The sequence below is a fragment of the Dama dama genome, chromosome 26, assembly GCF_033118175.1.
Source record: "Dama dama isolate Ldn47 chromosome 26, ASM3311817v1, whole genome shotgun sequence".
NCBI classification, from domain to species: Eukaryota; Metazoa; Chordata; class Mammalia; order Artiodactyla; family Cervidae; genus Dama; species Dama dama.
The window spans coordinates 40,886,591-40,905,369 of record NC_083706.1 but is presented as its reverse complement, the minus strand read 5'-3'; the positions used below and the strand labels follow the sequence as shown (position 1 = coordinate 40,905,369).

The following is an 18,779-nucleotide window of genomic DNA, read 5'->3' as shown; positions in this document are numbered from 1 at the left end:
CCCAACGCTTTCAGCATGCCTCTCAGTGCCACCCAGTGAGATCCGGTCCCCACTACCTCTGTGACCTCAGTGCTCACGGTTCTGCCCCTCAGCCTTCTTGAACAAGTCAGATGCAAATACTTCAGTTCTCTGCACTCACCTCTCCTTCAGCTCAGGTGTGTGATGGCTTGTTCTCTCATTTCTTTCAAGTCTCAACTTAAATGTTGCCTCAGAAAGGCCTGCTCTGATCAGCCTACCTGTATTATTCCATAACCCCTACCCTTCTTTATTATATTTTCTTAGGTGGCACTTAGCATCGTCTGATGTATTGTTTGTTTCTTCATTGAAACCCCGTCTGCCCCCCACACACACTGGTGTGTAAACTTGTGAGAGTGAAGGCTTTTATTAAAGTTATTTTCTTTTTAATTTTTATCTTGAATTCAGAGTAGTGCCTTCAGTAGTAATAGTTCAGTAAATTATTTCTCGGATGAATGAATAGCAGTAAGAAGTGGATAGAGGGACTTCACTGGTGGTCCAGTGATTTGGACTCTGCTTCCACTGTAGGTGGCACAGGTTCCATCCCTGGTCAGGAAATTAAGTTTCTGCAAGCCACGTGGTTTGGCCCCCCCAAAAAAGTAGATTAAGTGTGGCACATTTTATGTGACTGACTGCCATCTAGCCATTAAAAGTCATGTATGGGGTAATGATAGAGGAAAGGATATTGAAAATGCTTCATGATATAATGAGGAGAGAAAAATATGAGTGTATGTATGTATGTGTGTATCAGTCACTTAGTTGTGTCCGACTCTTTGCGACCCCATTGGTTATAGCCCGGCAGGCTCCTCTGTCCATGGGATTCTCGGGCAAGAATACTGGAGTGGGTTGCCATTTCCTCCTCCAGGGAATATGTATGTATAATGGTTCCAGTTTTGTTTAAATGAAAGGCAACCATAAGAAAATAGCATGTTAAGTGGTTAACTCTGGATAGTGGGGATACAGGTGACTTTTACCGTTTGAGCTACTCAAGCAGTAAAGAATCTGCCTGCGAGGCAGGAGACCAGGGTTCTAACTCTGGGTTGGGAAGTTCCTCTGGAGAAGGGAATGACAATCCACTCCAGTATTCTTGCCTGGAGAATCCCCATGGACAGAAGATCCTGGTGGGCTCTAGTCCATGGGATTGCAGAGTCGGACACGACTAAGCGACTAACACACACACACACAGAGGTGATGTTTTCATATTCTTTATTACTGAAATATATTTCAGTGTGTTGTTTTTTTTTAAGGGGAAAATATATATATTTTAAAACAGTATCCCTACTTGGCTACCCAAGTTTCTAAATTCAAAGTTGAACCCCCATCATTCCTTTCACAAAAATCAGTACATTGGTTTGGCTTTATCATCCTCCCAAATTCTCATTTCTCAATATGAAAGATATCTAGGGGTGTCTGTTTTCACAGTGTGTCTTTTAGACTTTTATCATCACTCCGTAAGCTAGGCTCTCATCTTATGCCTTGATAGTGCCTCCCTGCTTTTTGTAATTCTTTCATCAGTATATCTTATTCATTGTGAGACTGGTCTTTGTAAAACCTTTTCAGTGACAGTCAGCTAACAACCAAGCCTCTTGAACTGGTGATATTTAGATCTACTTACTGAACCAGCTTATCTGCTCAGTATCATCTTTTTTTGTTGTTGTTTTCAGTTCATTTTTCACTTTTCAAAAAAGATTTATTTTTTGGCCGTGCTGAGCCCTCGTTGCTGCGCGAGGGCTTTCTCCGGCTGCGGCGGTGGGGGCTGCTCTTCGCTGTGGAGTGCGGGCTTCTCTTCGCAGTGGCTTCTCTTGTTGCAGAGCACGGGCTTAGTTGCCCCGTGTCATGTGGAATCTTCCTGGACCAGGAATTGAGCCTGTGTCCCTGTATTGGCAGGCGGATTCTTAACCACTGGACCACCAGGGAAGCTCCAGTATCATCCTTTAGTGTTTATCATTGTATCTTTACAATTTGTGTCTTTATGACCTTTATGTAGATTAAGCTCATCTTGCTTTCTTTGCTTTTACCCACTCATTTTCTTATCTGAAGTTGTACCATCTTATTTAGGTCGACTCCTAAATTAGGAGGATATTTCCAGATCCAGTTTGCTTTCTGTCTTCAAGAGGCCATTCCCATTGCCACAGCACTAGGTCTCTTTCATACTTTCTAGTATATTTGCGTAATCTTGTGTATCTTCTTTCTTAACTCTACCTGAGGTATTTGAGTACAGGACTCGAGTACCATTTTTATTGCTCATCTTACCCCAACCAAGTCTAGAAGCATAACAGTAGGATCCTAATAAATATTTGAGAGCTCTAAATTCTGCCACAGAAATAAAGATGAAGTGATCTACATAAAGGCAAAGCACCATACATGAGTTCTTGTAAACTATCCGTAGCCAGTGCTTGTATCAGTTTTTTTTTTTTAATGGGAAAATGATTAAATTTTATTAATTAAAACATGAGAACTATGATACATTCTAAATAAAATGGTACCAAACTGTGTGTATGTTTGTACATAAATGTGATTCATGCCTGTGTTCTTTATCTTTTGATAAAACTCCCTTCTCTGATTATTTTGCTCTCTTTTCAGTTTTCAAGATCAGCCTACTTTTTCATTTATCCTTGATATACAGCAGGTATTTCATTTCAAAAGAGAGGTGATGATCACTTGCCTTCTGTGTTTCTGCCATATAACCATACTGCACCGCAGAAGGTTATGTCCAGTTTCAACGCTAGATCTTAGGTTTCAGTGACCTGCAGTTCTGTCTTGTGTTCAGTCATTGCCATCGCTTCAAGTCATAGATTGATTTACACAGTGTGTGTTCATCTATGTTTGTACCAACTCCAAGAGTTGATTATGGTTTTCTTGATCTTGTCTTGGATTAGACCATCACCAGGACCTAGAAAACGCCAGTCTTCTCAGTACAGCGACCCTAAACCACAGGGTAACCGCCCAAGTACAGCTGTCAGAGTTCACCGTCCATCCACACACAATCTTCACAATGACAGAGGGAAAGCTGTTCGTAGTCGGGAAAAGAAAGAACAGAATAAAGGAAGAGAGGAAAAGGTAAATGTTACTGATTTTTATAAATTTAAAAGTTATTTATTAACCCTAAAAGTGAAGAATTAAATCTGCTACTATAATAAAACCATAGTCACACTGCACCTAGGCTAGGATTTTTCCTACTCAGTGTTCAACAAATATTTTTGGTTGCTTTTTGTAACTTTCTATCTTGGTAATAAAAACTTACATATATTCTTTACCTGTTTTTACCAGTTATTAATATTTTACCCTTTTTGCTTTATCATTTAGTCTCTGTGTATACTTGATTTTTCCTGAAGTGTTGAGGGTAAGTTGTAGAAATCATGCCCTTTTACCCTTAAATATTTTAGTGTCAGTTTCCTAAATACTGGGACATTCTTTCACACAGTGATCAAAAATCGTTAATTTTGCATTGATACAGTACTATTATCTAATGCACAGACTTTTATAAAATTTTGCCAGTCTCACTAATAATGTCAGTTATAGCTTTTCCCCCGCCCACTCCGTGCCAGGACCCAATATAGAAGCATTCGTTGTATTTGGTTGTCCCGTTTCTTTAGTCTCTTTTAATGTGAACATTTCCTCAGCCTTTACCTTTTTTGGCCTTTTTAAAGAGTTATTTTGTAGAATACTCCTCGGTTTGGGTTCACCTCGTATTTCCTTGTGGTTAGATTAAGGTTGTACATTCTTGGCAGGAGTGCCACTGAAGTGAAGTTTGTTCTGCTCAGCGTATCATATAAGGCACACAGGATGTTCATTGTTGTGTTACTCGTGATACATTGGATCACTTGGTTAGGGTGGCGTCTGCCAAGTCTCTCCACTATAAAGTTACTCTTTTTCCCTTTATAGTCGTTTGTGGGGAGATACTTTTGAGATTACATAAATATCCTGTTTCTCATCAAAATTTTATTTGTTTCAGTGTCCAGGAGTTCTTGCCTGAATCAGTTACTCCTCTGACAATTGAAAAATCATTTTCTAATGCTATTATCTCTTCTTTAATAAATTGACTTTGAATTGTAAGAAAAAGGTATATCTCTTCCCCTTTATTTAATTTTATCTGTAGGGACTCATGGATTATTTTATTCAATGAATTAAAATGTGTTACTATCTTTCTGATGCTTAAATTGCCCAGGATTTGTGGAGTGGGAGACCCTTGAAGCTGAATCCTAAGTCTTTTTAACATATACTCACCAACCTCTGACAAAATAGAGTGTTCTAGGCTCCTCCTGTATTTACTCTTGTTTCTCCAGGAAACCCTGGTTCCTGTTAGTGAGGAGTGAGCTTTATAAACCAAGATTTCAGTGCTAGTTAATATTATTTGAGTGCTTATGCTCCCTTGCAGGAGCATATAGGACTCTAGGAGTTTAGGTTCAGTCCTCTTTGTTCCACCTCCCCACTCCCTTGACTGAGGCACATGAACATTATTAGTCTAAGAAACATAAATAGTATATGAAATGGTAAAGCACTGGATCATTTGTTTGGCTCATTGTACCAAAAGGCCCCTCCACACTACCTGGACAAAGTAAAAACTGGGTTATAGCAAATGTAAAGTCCCCAGTGCTGTTCTTCTCAACAGTCTAACAGTCTATGCTGACTTAGTCTGTTCTTCTAAATAGTAACTCTACAAGCTGACTTAAAAGGAAATAACAGCATAGAACCAAGTCTCTTCAGAGAAATGTCTCTTCTATAATGGGCAGGTCTGTTGCCCATTATACAAATGACGTTTTTTTTTTACTGTTAAGTTTTAAGAGTTCTTTATATATTCTAGAGATTAGTTCTTTGTCAGATATGTGTTCTGCAAATTTTTTTTTAAGTATGTAGTTTGTCTTGTCATTGTTTTAGCAGGATCTTTCACAAGGAAAACGATTTTAGTTTTGGGTAAAGTCCAGTATTTCCTTGTATATTCTTGTTGTCAAGTTCTTAACTCTTTGCCTATCCCTAGATCCCAATTTTTAAACATTTTTTTCTTAAAAGTTTTATAATTTTATGTTTTACATGTAAGTCCATGATCTGCTTTGAGTTGATTTTTATGTAAAGTGTGAGGCTTAGGTCAAGGTTCAGTTTTTGCCCATACATATTCAGTTGTTCCAACACTGTTTGTTGAAAAGGATTTATTATAGCTCAGGGGACTATATTCAGTATCCTGTGATAAACTATAATGGAAAAGAAAATGAAAAATAATATATATATGTATAACTGAGTCACTAGGCTGTGTAGCAGAAATTAACACGTTATAAATAATATATACGTCAATAAAATTTTTATACCATTCTCAAAAACTTGGGGGGAATATTCGTGTGGGTCTGTTTATGGGCTCTCTGTCAGGTTTCATTGAGTTGGCAGTTCACCCAATGTTCAAATAGATGTTTTTGTGTTTCTCTCAAAAGTTTGAAATATCCTGCAGTGTGCTGTGAGTTTGTCATTGTGCTTTGGAGTGCTTTAGCATGCAGCTTTGTGGCCCTAATGACTGACATCACAGAGGATGGGAGGAAATCTCTTCTAAGGGCTGAGGTGTCTCTTGGGGGAATAGGGGAATAATCAAAAGGTGTTTTTGGAGCATCAATAGGAACTGAGTAGGTGTTGAGGATTGACCTGTTATCTTACCTAAAGAAACCATCTGTCTTTAACCTTATCTCTTCTAAAGCTTTGAGATAAATATACATATCTAATATTCACTAGTGACCACAATTTATCTCAATATTAATTTTTTCTGTTGTCAGTTCACATGAATAATATTTTTGTTTAACACCATTGTCATACTTTTTATGTAAAAATAAAAATTCAGTATGAAACTCTGATGTTGATGTAGAATGATGACTTAGAGTCTTTGATTCTGTCCTTATTACTTGTACTATTACATTAGCTTTTATAAAAATGTCATTTGAGTCCAATCTTCGTTTCTGACTCATAGAATTGAATACAGTGTTTGAGTTAATCATAAGCTCATGTTTTTTTCCCTCTATTTGTGTAGAACAAATCACCTGCTGCAGCTACAGAACCAGAGACAAATAAATTTGATAGTACCGGGTATGATAAGGACTTAGTAGAAGCTTTGGAAAGGGATATAATTTCTCAGAATCCCAATGTTCGATGGTAAGTTATAGCACAACAAAACCATTGGATGTTGCTTTTTGGAACAGAAATGGGCATGTGCTGAAAATCAGTCTTTGAGGACAGAACTAGAAGACATAAAATCTGAGCAAGACACATAATGAAAAACTTCACTTTGATTCAGGCTGTACCAGTTTTTGTTTAAAAATTTTAAATTTAATGAAATAAATAATAATAAAATTTTTATTAAATAAAAAAATCCTATGTACAGAATGTGAACAAGATCACAAAAATTTCATCTTCTTTTTGGGACATTCTTTAAAGGTAAAATAGCAGTCATTCTTATGCATATGTATTGCTGGTTAGGTTTATACAATACATAGTGCTCCTATATCCTAGTACTTAAAGCAGTGGTTCTCAACTTTATTAATATTATGAAATTAGAAGTTTGGGATTAACTTATTACACACTGATATATATAAAATACATAACCAACAAGGACCTACTATATAGCACAGGGAACGATACTTAATATTTTGTACTAATCTATAAGGGGAAAGAATCTAAAAAAAAGGATACTCTGTGTATGTTTAACTGGATCACCCTGCTGCACACGTGAACCTAACATAATATTGTAAATCAACTATACTTCAATAAATTATTAAAAAATAGTCGTTATATCTAATCAAAGAACTATAAAGTATCACAAGTTCTAAAGCTCCATTTCCCACAAAGTTAGGCACATTCAGTTATGTATTTTTTGTTAAAACTTTATTTTTAGGTATAGTTTTGGTATATATATATATTTTAATTGGTATATATATTTTAATATATTTTAAAATATATTATGTTATATATCATAATTATTATTGTGCCATGTGTACTAGTAGTTGTAGGAGTGGTGGTGGTCTCGTGGTTGATGATGATTTCGTGGCAATCTCTGTGATACTTTTTAACCTTGTCCACCTCCTGGTAGAGTGGGGGCAAAGCAGCTGAATTACAACCTGTGTCTGCTTTATGCTGTGTTTATTCTTATGTTTGTTTGTTTGTTTGTTTCAGTGGGCTCATGATTTCTAAACTGTGGAATTTATGGAATGAGCCTTTTAAGAACAGAAATTTCAAATAAGATGGCATAGTAACACTTAAAGAGTAGGCCTGTAGACCTGTGTTCTCATCCGCCAAGCTGAAAACCATTACTGCCAAGACTTGAACTCAGATCGTGCCCTTTCTGTATACTGGCTGGTGTGGCAGGAGCCTCCTCACAATGTGTTAGTTCACTGGTGCCTGGGAAGAAGCTTCACATCCTGTCAGCAGCATAAAATCATGTGCTTTCGGGGACTCAAGAATGACTACACTGAATTAAATATGTGATCTAAGGTTTTAATCAAATATCTTCTCTTTCAGGGATGATATTGCTGATTTAGTAGAAGCTAAAAAGTTGCTTAAGGAAGCTGTGGTGTTACCAATGTGGATGCCAGAATTCTTTAAAGGCATTAGGAGGCCATGGAAAGTAAGTTTCTTACTGTAACAGCGTTGTCAAAGCAAAGGGCAAATGCATTGTGTAGAGAGCCAGTATTTACCTGTGTTGAGGGAGGGGGGAATAGAACATAGAGCAGGTACAGAAAAATTTAAATATGTTGTGTTATGCAGACCAAAACCTACTGCAAGGTTTCCAGAATAGGAAACAGATGCAGTGTGATCTTTGAAAAGGTATACCCATGGTAGATTTATAGTGAACTTAGATTTGCAAATATGAACAAGTTGCCTAAATACTAAAATACTCCGTTTTACATGTTGTGTTGCAAAACTTGTGTATTTCTTGGAATTGTTCTTAAGAAATTAACAAGGCATATCTGCATCTAATGAGTACTCCTTTTTTTAAAAAATGTGTTTATATGTGGCTTCACTGGGTCTTCATTTCTGCACGTGGGCTTTCCCTAGATGAGGCAGGCGGGGGGCTGCTCTCGGGTTGCGGTGCACGGGCTTCTCATTGCAGTGGTTTCTCTTGTTGCAGAGCACGGGCTCTAGGTAGGTGCTTAGGCTTCAGTAGTTGCAGCCCTCAGGCTCAGTTGTTGCGACTCCCCGGCTCTGGAGCACACGCTTGGTAGTTGTGGTGTGTGGGCTTAGCTGTCCTGCAGCATGTGGGATATTTCCAGAGCAGGAATTGAACGCGTGTCCCCTGCATTGGGAGGCGGGTTCTTTACAACTGAACCACCAGGGATTCCTAATGAGTACTTCGTAAAAGTCACGTGCTGATCTGAAAAGTATCCAAAAAACTCTTGGATTTGGGAAATGTGCTGATGGCTCACTCTGTACTTGTTTTTTGGAATTCTTGAAATGTAAAGTGATACAAACTTCTAGACATACCTTGAGTACAACCATTTAAAAAAAAAAAAAAAAACTAATTTGTTTGAGCAAAAGGATTAGCAGGAAATATATCTAGATCCTAACGGTACCTGTGTTAGGATATGATATCAGTACTATAATATTGATTATATTTTTTCTCATCTTAGTTCCAAATTTTTAATAGTGTGTAATTACCTTACTTTTGTAATGCAAAAAGTAAATTTGTGATAAAGTATCCTTCTGTTTGTCTTTTACATATCTCAATATTATGTATAAGTTTGTTGAAGATTGATTCTTAGTAATGGAATTCTTGTGAATTACAACAACAGTAGATAAACCCTTTACTGACATTGTTATATTCCCAACAGGGAGTGTTAATGGTGGGCCCCCCTGGCACAGGAAAGACCCTCCTTGCTAAAGCAGTAGCAACGGAATGTAAGACAACATTCTTCAATGTCTCTTCATCAACTCTGACTTCCAAATACAGAGGAGAGTCTGAGAAGCTTGTTCGTCTTCTGTTCGAAATGGTGAATGTTTGAGACAACTCTAATGATTCTTTACTTCTAGAAGGGAAGAAAATGAGTTGTAACTAACTCCATGGTGTAGAATCGCCAGGCAGGATGCACTTGTGCCCAGGGTGTGGTTCCTGTGCCCTTGAAAGAAAGTGAAAAAGAAAAAGTGAAGTCACTCAATCATGTCCGACTCTTTGCAACCCCATGGACTGTAGCCTACCAGGCTCCTTCATCCATAGAAACTTTTTACTAACATGAATTACTTGTGTTTCTCTTTAACTCCTTTTCTCTGGAGGACTGACTGACTGTTAGCTTATGGACATGCTCATGCTATGGGATCCGCGTTACTGATCTGCTGTTATAGGAATGTGAAATTATTATGTTTTTTAAGCCAGGCTTTCTTATAGTAAATTCAGTATTGGTAAATAATAGGGAAAGGTGAAAATCACAAGTAAATATGGAACTGAGATTACCTCCGATCTATTCACTGTATCAAATACCTGGAGTTTAATATCATAATCTTTGAACCCAGTTCTTTGCTTCTTTCTTTGAGTTTCTTTTTCCTTCATCCACTGCCACAATTCTGAGTATCAGTAGAAGAAATATAATTCAACAAGTTCTGATTGAGTGGGTTGAATTCAATAGCTTTTAGGCTTTTAAGTTTTACTTAACTGTTTCTATCTTAACTCATTTAAGAAATTCTGTAGTTATATGCATGAAGACAGAGTTGCGTTTATTATATAAGTAGTAACAAAGATTTATATTCTTAGTCATGGTGGCCAAAATCTTAGATGATCATGCTAACATTATACCACATCTTTCTTCCTAGGCTCAGGATAAGACAAAACAAAAACCCTCACAATTTCATGTTATCCATTTCTGTAAAGGCTTCTTCCTGTTTCAGTTCCCTTTTTTTTTTTTTTCCTTCAACTGCAATAATTCATAAGGCAGAATGTAAATTCTGACAGGTTCTTATGGACTATTAATAGTCCGTTCCACAGTAGGTGTCTAATGGAGAACCTCTTAGATCATCTTGAAAAAATTTTTTGTCATTTGCTTCAGGGGTAAAAATTACCAGTATTCCAGAATAACTTGGTGTTTTAAAAATGTAAGCTCAGTAGAATGAATGGCTAAGTATGGGGTCATTAGAGTCAGATGGCCTGACTTAGATCCCACTTCTGTCACTTTCCCAGCTAGCTCCCTATGGGAGAATTCCTCTCCTGTTGCTCAGTTGCTTTATCTATAAGAGGAGGACAGTAATTTAGGACCTACCTCTAATGTTTAAGTACAAGCTGAAATCAAGATTGCAGGGAGAAATATCAATAACCTCAGACATGCACATGACACCACCCTTATGGCAGAAAGTGAAGAGGAACTAAAGAGCCTCTTGATGAAATTGAAAGAGGAGAGTGGAAAAGCTGACTTAAAAGTCAGCATTAAAAAAACTAAGATCATGGCATCTGGTCCCATCACTTAATGTCAAATAGATGGTAAACAATGAAAACAGTGACAGACTTTATTTTCTTGGGCTGCAAATTCACAGCATGTGGTGACTGCAGCCATGAAGTTAAAAGACACTTGCTCCTTGGAAGAAAAGCTATGACCAACCGAGACAGCATATTAAAAAGCAGAGACATTACTTTGCCTACAAAGGTCTGTCTAGTCAAAGCTGTGGTTTTTCCAATAGTCATGTATGGATGTGAGAGTAGGACCATAAACAAAGCTGAGTGCCGAAGCATTGATGGTTTTGAACTGTGGTGTTGGAGAAGACTCTTGAGAGTCCCTTGGACAGCAAGGAGATCAACCCTAAATACTCATTGGAAGGACTGATACTAAAGCTGAAGCTCCAGTACTTTGGCCACATGATGTGAAGAACTGACTCACTGGAAAAGACCCTGATGCTGGGAAAGATTGAAGGCAGGAAGAGAAGGGGACAGCAGATGAGATGGCTGGATGGCATCACTGACTCGACGGACATGAGTTTGCGCATGCTCTGGGAGTTCGAGATGGACAGGGAAGCCTGGCGTGCTGCAATCCATGGGGTCGCAAAGAGTCAGACATGACTGAGCGACTGAACTGAACTGACCTAATGTTTGGAGGGTGAAATCAGCCAGTACACTTCAGCTGCTTAATATAGAGCCTGACATAAATATTTACTATTACTTTTTAAGAATTATTTGATTATTTTTTAATATAGGGAGTTTTTTTAACTTATTTTTTTAAATTGGAGGATAATTACTTTATAACACTGTGTTGACTTCTGCCATACATCAGCATGAATCAGCCATAGGTATATAAGGTAGGGTTTTGTATTGAGGAAAAAGGACTGTTTTCTTCTATGAGGGAAGGCCTCTTACAAAGTGCTAATACGTAATTTTTTTTTATAGTGCAGTTTATAAAGACATATCAAACAACTTATTTTTTACTGGCTTCCCTGGTGTTGCCTAGGAAAATCTTAACCATCTTTAAATCTTATCCAGAGGGTGCTCCCTTGAGCTGCTTACTTGAGCACAGGCTCAATCACAAACCAGTGCCTGTAGTTTTGGAGCTCCTGCCTCTCTGAATTTTGTTTATGGCTCCTTTGAAACCAGCTTGATTTTTCTCTTTTTCATCATGTGGCCTCTCTCAAGGAGTAAAATTGTACTACTGCCTCTTATGTCATGGTTTTGACTGCTCTGCAGATGACTGCCTCTTATGTGCCCAGCCCCACCAGAATCTTTCAAAGTGAGCATGGCTTAAGGCCTATATTATGAATAAAGCCACTTAAATATTACCATTACTATTTTTAATTAATTTTAATTGAAGGATGATTGCGTTACAGTATTATGTTGATTTCTGCCATACATCGACAAATATTGTTTTTAAATTATTTATTTTCAGCTGCACTGGGTCCTTTTTGCTGTTCCGGGCTTTCTCTGGGTGCTTGAGGGGGCTACTCTCTAGTTAGATTGCGCAGGCTTCTGGTTTCACTGGCTTCTCTTGCTGTGGAGCACTGGCTCCGAGGCTCAGTAGGTGTGACTCGCAGGGCAGGCTTAGTTGCTCCATGAGCATGTGAAGTCTTCCCAGACCAGGGGTCAAACCAGTGTCCCCTACATTGGCAGGCAGATTCTTACCCACTGTAGCACCAGGGTAGTCCCACTTAAATATTATTAAAAATCTGTCCAGAGGTTTTCACATGAGTTGGTACAGATATTTAAAAATTTAACTGTATATTTTTTTGTTATATTGTCAAGAACTTTCATTTTCAGGTGTCAGAAATCTTATCATGGGACTTCCCTGGTGATCCAGTGGTTAAGACTCTGCACTTCTAATGCAAGGGTCATGGGTTCCATCCCTGGTCTGGGACTATCAGCCCACATGCCACAGGTGCAGCCAATAAAGGAAAATAAAAGTCTAATCAAATCAGTTTAAACAATAAGAATAATATGTTGGGTGACATAACAGAATTATCAGGTTATATTTTATATTTTTAGGTCTAGCAGGATCCAGCAATTCAGATGTCCTTGGGAATTGTTTCTGCCTAAACATTTGGCTCTTTTTACCTCTGGGTTGACTTTGATGTTGGCAGATCCATATGGTGACTAAGATAGCTGTTAGAAGTTTAAATCTTATTTTTGTTGTCCTTATGGTAATCCCTAAGAATGAGTCCTCATTTCTCAGTTGTTCCATCAAAACTCCAGAGATTAATGTTTGGCCTTACTTGAGTCACACGCTTGTGCCTGGACTCTCCTGGGACTCCAGCAGAGGTTGGCCTCATTTGAAGTAGTGGAGTAAAAATGAGAAAGATAATTTATGTACAAATGAAAAGGAGAGCTTCTCTTATCAGAAGAAGGGGTGCTGTGCAGGCAGAAACAGTTGGTGTCCTCTTCCACATCTCTCTATGATACCTTCCCAGGTCATCCAAACCAAATTTTAAATGTGCCACATAGCCTCTGCTTTAATTTAGACCTTTCTATGTACCCGTAGTATGGGGGGGGAAACTCAAATCTAGTAGTTTTTGCTTGAAAGTTGATTTTTGTCATTGGTTCTGATGGTTGCTAGCTAGAATTTCAATTACAAATTTTCTTTTATGTTTGCTTTTTTCTTTCTTTCCCTCCATCCAGTTTATTTTCCCCCTCTGTTTCTTGAAAGCAGAAAAATGTTTGTACATAGTGCCTAAAACCCAAGTAAAAGGATACCTTAATTAAAAATGGTATTATCCTTTTGGAGGGAATAGATAACTTAGAATTCAAGTTTTTAACTAGAAAAGAAAGTGAGATTTAATATTAGGATTTTCCAAATGAACAGACTAAAAGTAAATCTGTACTTTGGAGGCACAGTCTTTCAGCACAGTTAATCGCGTTTTAGAGGGGAATGGATTGTAACCTCATGGTCAGAAGAATTGGTGGACCTAGTGCAATTGCATGTTCAAGTCTGTTGTGTTCATTTGCCATTGTGGACTTCTATTTTTAGCAGAACCTTTAAAATGCTGTTTGTTCACTTAAGCTCTGTTTTGAGAAATCTTTGCCATCATTTAGTTTCAAGCTTTCTTGTGTGGTGATTCTGTAAGTTTGGATATTTCATTTAAAAAATGATTAACAGTAAATATTAATTACTATAATAATATGGTTCTTATCAACCATACTCCAATAAAAAAATGAAGTATACTAAAAACAAACAAAAAAACACAAAAATAAATAGATAAAAGCTGCTTCTGTCTCCTTAAGAAAACGGTGATACTACTGAGTCTTACACAGCTGTTTATTAGGTTAATACTTGACTGGTGGATCAGTCTTCCCTGTCCTTTGATTTGAGGAAGAAGAAATGCATTTGAGGTACAAAAATAAACTTGGGGGATATTATTCAGCCATAAAAGAGAACGAAGTACTGTACATGCTATAATATAGATAAACATTGAAAACATGCTGAGTGGAAGGAAGCAGACACAAAGGCCACGTATTGTATGATGCCATTAATTTGAAATGTTCAGAACAGGCAGATGCTTAGGGACAGAAAATAGATCAGTGATCACCAGAGGCTGGGGGAAGAGAAGTGTGGGTTATTGGGCAGGGGGAGGCACTGAAATGTTCTGGAATTGACAGTGATGATGGTTGCATAATAGTATTAATATGCTGAATGCTGAATTGTATATACTTTAAAATGGTTTAAATGGTGAATTTTTTTGTTATATGAATTTTATCTTTAAAAAAAGGCCGTTTTAATTGATTCTTCTAATTGACCCTTGAACAATGTGAAGATTAATCTGCATGTAACTTATAGTTAGCCCTCTGTATCCATAATTCCTCTACACCCTCAGATTCAACCAACTTAGGTAGTAGTATAGTATTTATTACTGAAAAATATCTACATGTAAGTAGACCCATGCAGTTCATACCCGAATTATTCAGGGGTCAGCTGTACTTGTATTAGTCAAATGAAAAATGGCAATTTAATTAGAATTCCTTAGAGAGAATTTATATTTATAAAATATAAATTTAAATATATTTATACATTATATACATTATATATATTAAAATAAATTTACATATAAATGAAATATTAAAATTTAAACATACTTTAAATATTTATATAAATCTATGTGATATTAATATATAAGGTAATGGTTCTCTTTAACAAAATTTTTTCTGAAACTTTAGAACGCTTATCAGAATCTATAAATGTCTTCCCCTTATTGTTATCCATACCATTGTAATGTACAGGATAATCCTGTATTTATATGACTTATGTATAGCCCATTAGAGTATTGAATAATATAGAAATTGCCATGTAATATTTAAGTATACAATAAGTCTGTATTAGAAGCTGTATTTTAGCTCTTCCAATTCTCTCCTCAGGACAAGAGGGAGCGATGCGCAGTGTGGGCAGGCTCCTCCACTCTTTTCTAATTGCTTAACTGTAGATTACTTTTAAATGGAATTAAAAACCTGGTGTTGCCTGGTTTCTTCCTGCAGGCTCGATTTTACTCTCCAGCTACTATATTTATTGATGAGATAGACTCCATCTGCAGCCGCAGAGGGACTTCTGAAGAGCACGAGGCAAGCAGAAGGGTGAAGGCCGAGCTGCTGGTTCAGATGGACGGTATGCACGAGTCTAAGCGTGAGCGAAGCTCCACTCAGGGCTCACCCCAGCTCCAGTGACCAGGGCTGGCGAGTAGGTCCTGGAGATCGACAGCAGTAAATGGGGGATGCTGACAGTGGTGACACCTCGGAAATAATGGCTATTCCTTCACTGGACACCTTTTGTCATACACACTGATCTCATTCTTAGCCATGAAACTGAAACAAATGCAGATCAGTTGGCCTTGGAGGGGGATATGTATGGTTTTGAAGAATTTTTAAAATTGTTACACTGTTTTGCTGAACTAGTCTTTTTATTAAATCTGTTTTTGAGTCATATTTTCTGCATGCTACAAAAACTCATTTTTCTTGAGCTGCAAACTCACATGTACCAGTTTGCTTTGTAAGTCTTAAGGAGGCTTGATGATTACATTGCTTTTAATGTTGTGCTAAATATTTGAGGATCTTTAAGTATTTGAGCTTTGCTTTTCTTTTTTTTTCACTATGTTCTTACCCTTCCTCAAGGTGTTGGAGGTGCTTCTGAAAATGATGACCCTTCCAAAATGGTTATGGTTCTGGCAGCTACTAATTTTCCCTGGGATATTGATGAGGCTTTAAGACGACGTCTTGAGAAAAGAATCTATATTCCATTACCATCAGGTATCTTCATTTGAATCAGGAAGCTCATGTTAACTTTTTTTAAAAATATTTTTTATTTTATTTATGTATTTGGCTGAACCAGGTCTTAGTTGCAGCATGTGAACTGTTATTGCAGTCATGTGGGATCTAGTTTCCTGACCAGGGATTGAACCCAGGCTGCTTGAATTGGGAGCCAGTCTTAGCCACTGGACCACCAGTAAAGTCCTTCATGTTAACTCTTAAGTAGTTTTGCTAAATTTTGAAGTTTGGTATTAATTAACTTTACTTTAAAAGACAAACCAGAGACCCAGAGGGATGGGATGGAGAGGGAGGCGGGAGGGGGAATCAGGATGGGGAACACATGTAAATCCATGGCTGATTCATGTCAATGTATGGCAAAAACCACTACAATATTGTAAAGTAATTAGCCTCCAACTAATAAAAATAAATGGGGAAAAAAAAAAAGAAAAATGAGTTCAATTAAAAATGTAAAAACTAAAAAAATTTCAATTAAAAATTATTTTTCAATTAAAAAAATTAAAATTTAAAAATAAAAATTCAATGAGGAATAGCTCTTAAACTTTTTAAGCAAATGAGCTCTAAGAATTGAAAAACAACTTCTTAAAGTAGACTGGAGAAAAATAAAACATTGTTTATGTTGGTATTTATATGTATGTTTATATTTGTTTATATTTATGTTTATTTTTTATATATATTTATATTTATATATATTCATTTATATTTTGTTTCTCCTAATAGCAAAAGGCAGGGAGGAGCTATTACGAATAAGTCTCCGTGAGCTGGAATTGGCTGATGATGTTGACCTTGCAAGTATAGCAGAAAACATGGAGGGTTATTCAGGTGCGGACATTACCAATGTGTGCAGGTATGAATTATTTTGGAAGTATGGGTTTTTGTTTCTGGTTCTGGTTTTGTTTTTAGGAAGCATAGAATTTTGTCAGTGTAAACTTCTGTTATGAAGTTTTTATGCTAAATGAAGATAGATGAAGAATAAAGACCCACATAATATAACCTAGTCAGAGACACAAGTTTTGGCATTAGTGTTAGCTGGTGCTAGTCAAGTCATGTGGTTATCTTGTATGTCATTGAAGACTGTGGTTCATTTAAAAGCTACACGTTCAAGAAGGTAGTGTTAAAACAACTGATATAAAATAGAAAACCAGTAATTGTCTTGGTTTTAGAAAAAAAGTTTTAGGTTTTAAAACTTTTTATTTGCATACTTTAAAAAGTGTGCATTCCAGTAATTAAAATCATTTGAACAACAACAAAGTCACTCTGATTACACTGTATTTTAACAGCCCACGGGACACCTTGGACCAGTTTGCTTTTTTACTTTAGATTTCACTGTCACCCCACTTAGCTTCTTCCTTCACCACCATGTAAATTCTTCTTCTTCCCCAGACAGGCAGATGGGAGAGGCAGGAATGGCCTTCAGCCCTCCTGTCAGTAGTTCTCCTCTCTTTGATGTGAAAAGGGCAGCACAGTCATTTAAATTTGATCCACACTCTTTGCATCTTACAAAGTTAAACAGCTAAAAGAAGTAAAATAAGAAGGCAGAGCTTGTGGAATGCTTATTGGTGTCACATACCTTATTAAAACTTGCCTGCTTCTGTTCAGTCATTTGTTTTGAAAGCAGTGGATTTGTCTCTTCCATTTGTTTCTGTCTTCAATTTTGACTTACCAAATTTGATAATCTCAGCCACTTTGGGTGTGTCAGACCTGGTTGCAGAGGAAGCCCAGCAAGGCAAGACTGAGCGGAGTCGTCTGCATGGTGACTGCTGCCAAGTGCCTGGGTTAGAAAAAGTAATGTCGGCGCATTCATTCAGTGTGTGGTTCCATAGGAGACATAATCTAACGTAGATTGATTTGGCACATCAGAAGGAAATACAGTCTCATTTTCAGTGAAGTGTCATAAATGTGATAGGAATATCAGTAACAAGAAAAGATGGTCTCTACTTCACGTGATTGAAGTAGGTTTTGTCCTAATCTTGGTATTAGTTTGGACATTGATTAGGAAGGTACTTGACTGCACTGGTTTACTCACCTCCAAAGTAAGCATTCCATGCAGGGCTGACGTGAGGATTAGCAGTAATGTGTGTGTGAAACAGCTTTGTGGCTGTCACTTTGCACATGTGGTGGCTGCTGGTAAGGATCAAAGTGGGTGAAAGCAAGGAGGTAGTTGAATCTTAAGTTTCTCCTTAAAAAATACAGCACTAATACAGAGGAGGGGAAAGGAGAGACCACTTGATTGTTTAGCTTTTCTTACACATGCAGTAGAAAATATTTAATTTTCCAGCTAACAAGTTCTCTCCTGTCCCTGTGATGCTTATTCTTTATTTTATGGTACACTTTAAAAAAAACTCAGTTGCCCTCATGTTACATCCTTCTACTTCTTCTTGGGCTTTTTGCTCAGATTTAACTGCTAACAAAACAGCTCCAAAACAGGTCTTGTAGTTCAACACTAGATTCTGTGCAGTACTACTTCTGTATACATAATAAAATAATTGCAGAATAACACATGAAATGAAAAAAACCTTCTGTTCACAGTTTTTTATTTGACCAGCACATCACTTTGTGGTTTTTGTCTTTTTAATTTAAAACCTAGGGATGCATCCTTGATGGCAATGAGAAGGCGTATTGAAGGTTTGACCCCAGAAGAAATCAGAAATCTTTCAAGAGAAGAAATGCACATGCCTACAACTATGGAGGATTTTGAAATGGCTTTAAAAAAGGTTTCAAAGTCAGTGTCTGCTGCAGACATTGAAAGATATGAGAAATGGATATTTGAGTTTGGATCATGCTAAATTCTCACATGTAAACTGTGAGCAACCTTGCATTAAGTGTTTGAATAATTAAATGTAGTATTTCATTGCACCAAGCGCTATATTTTTTTAAACTTTCGTTATGGTAAGAGTGAAAAAAAGTATGATTCTGAATAAAGGCAATTTTTTCAAGTTACAAGCAAACTTGTTTTACTTTAGCCTTACTGTATTTCTCTTTCACTGACAAATGTTATAGCACAAGTACTATTACTTGGCTTGGAAAACTGTCTTTATGTGCACTTCTGAGTGTATCCTTTTCTCTTCCACTGCCTGTGGCTGCT

At 37.1% G+C, this 18,779-nt stretch overlaps 1 protein-coding gene across 1 annotated transcript in view; it reads left to right on the top strand.

The window, feature by feature from the left end:
• KATNA1 (katanin catalytic subunit A1) overlaps nucleotides 1-18,642 on the top strand; it is a 32,467-nt gene extending 13,825 nt beyond the window's left edge. Inside the window, exons 4-11 of the mRNA XM_061130261.1 lie at nucleotides 2,895-3,075; nucleotides 6,023-6,144; nucleotides 7,507-7,612; nucleotides 8,817-8,975; nucleotides 14,912-15,038; nucleotides 15,542-15,676; nucleotides 16,415-16,541; nucleotides 18,282-18,642. Of these exons, the coding sequence (XP_060986244.1) occupies nucleotides 2,895-3,075; nucleotides 6,023-6,144; nucleotides 7,507-7,612; nucleotides 8,817-8,975; nucleotides 14,912-15,038; nucleotides 15,542-15,676; nucleotides 16,415-16,541; nucleotides 18,282-18,480 (1,156 nt within the window). The 3' untranslated portion in view covers nucleotides 18,481-18,642. The remainder of the gene's footprint in view (nucleotides 1-2,894; nucleotides 3,076-6,022; nucleotides 6,145-7,506; nucleotides 7,613-8,816; nucleotides 8,976-14,911; nucleotides 15,039-15,541; nucleotides 15,677-16,414; nucleotides 16,542-18,281) is intronic.
• Nucleotides 18,643-18,779: the final 137 nt, after the last annotated feature.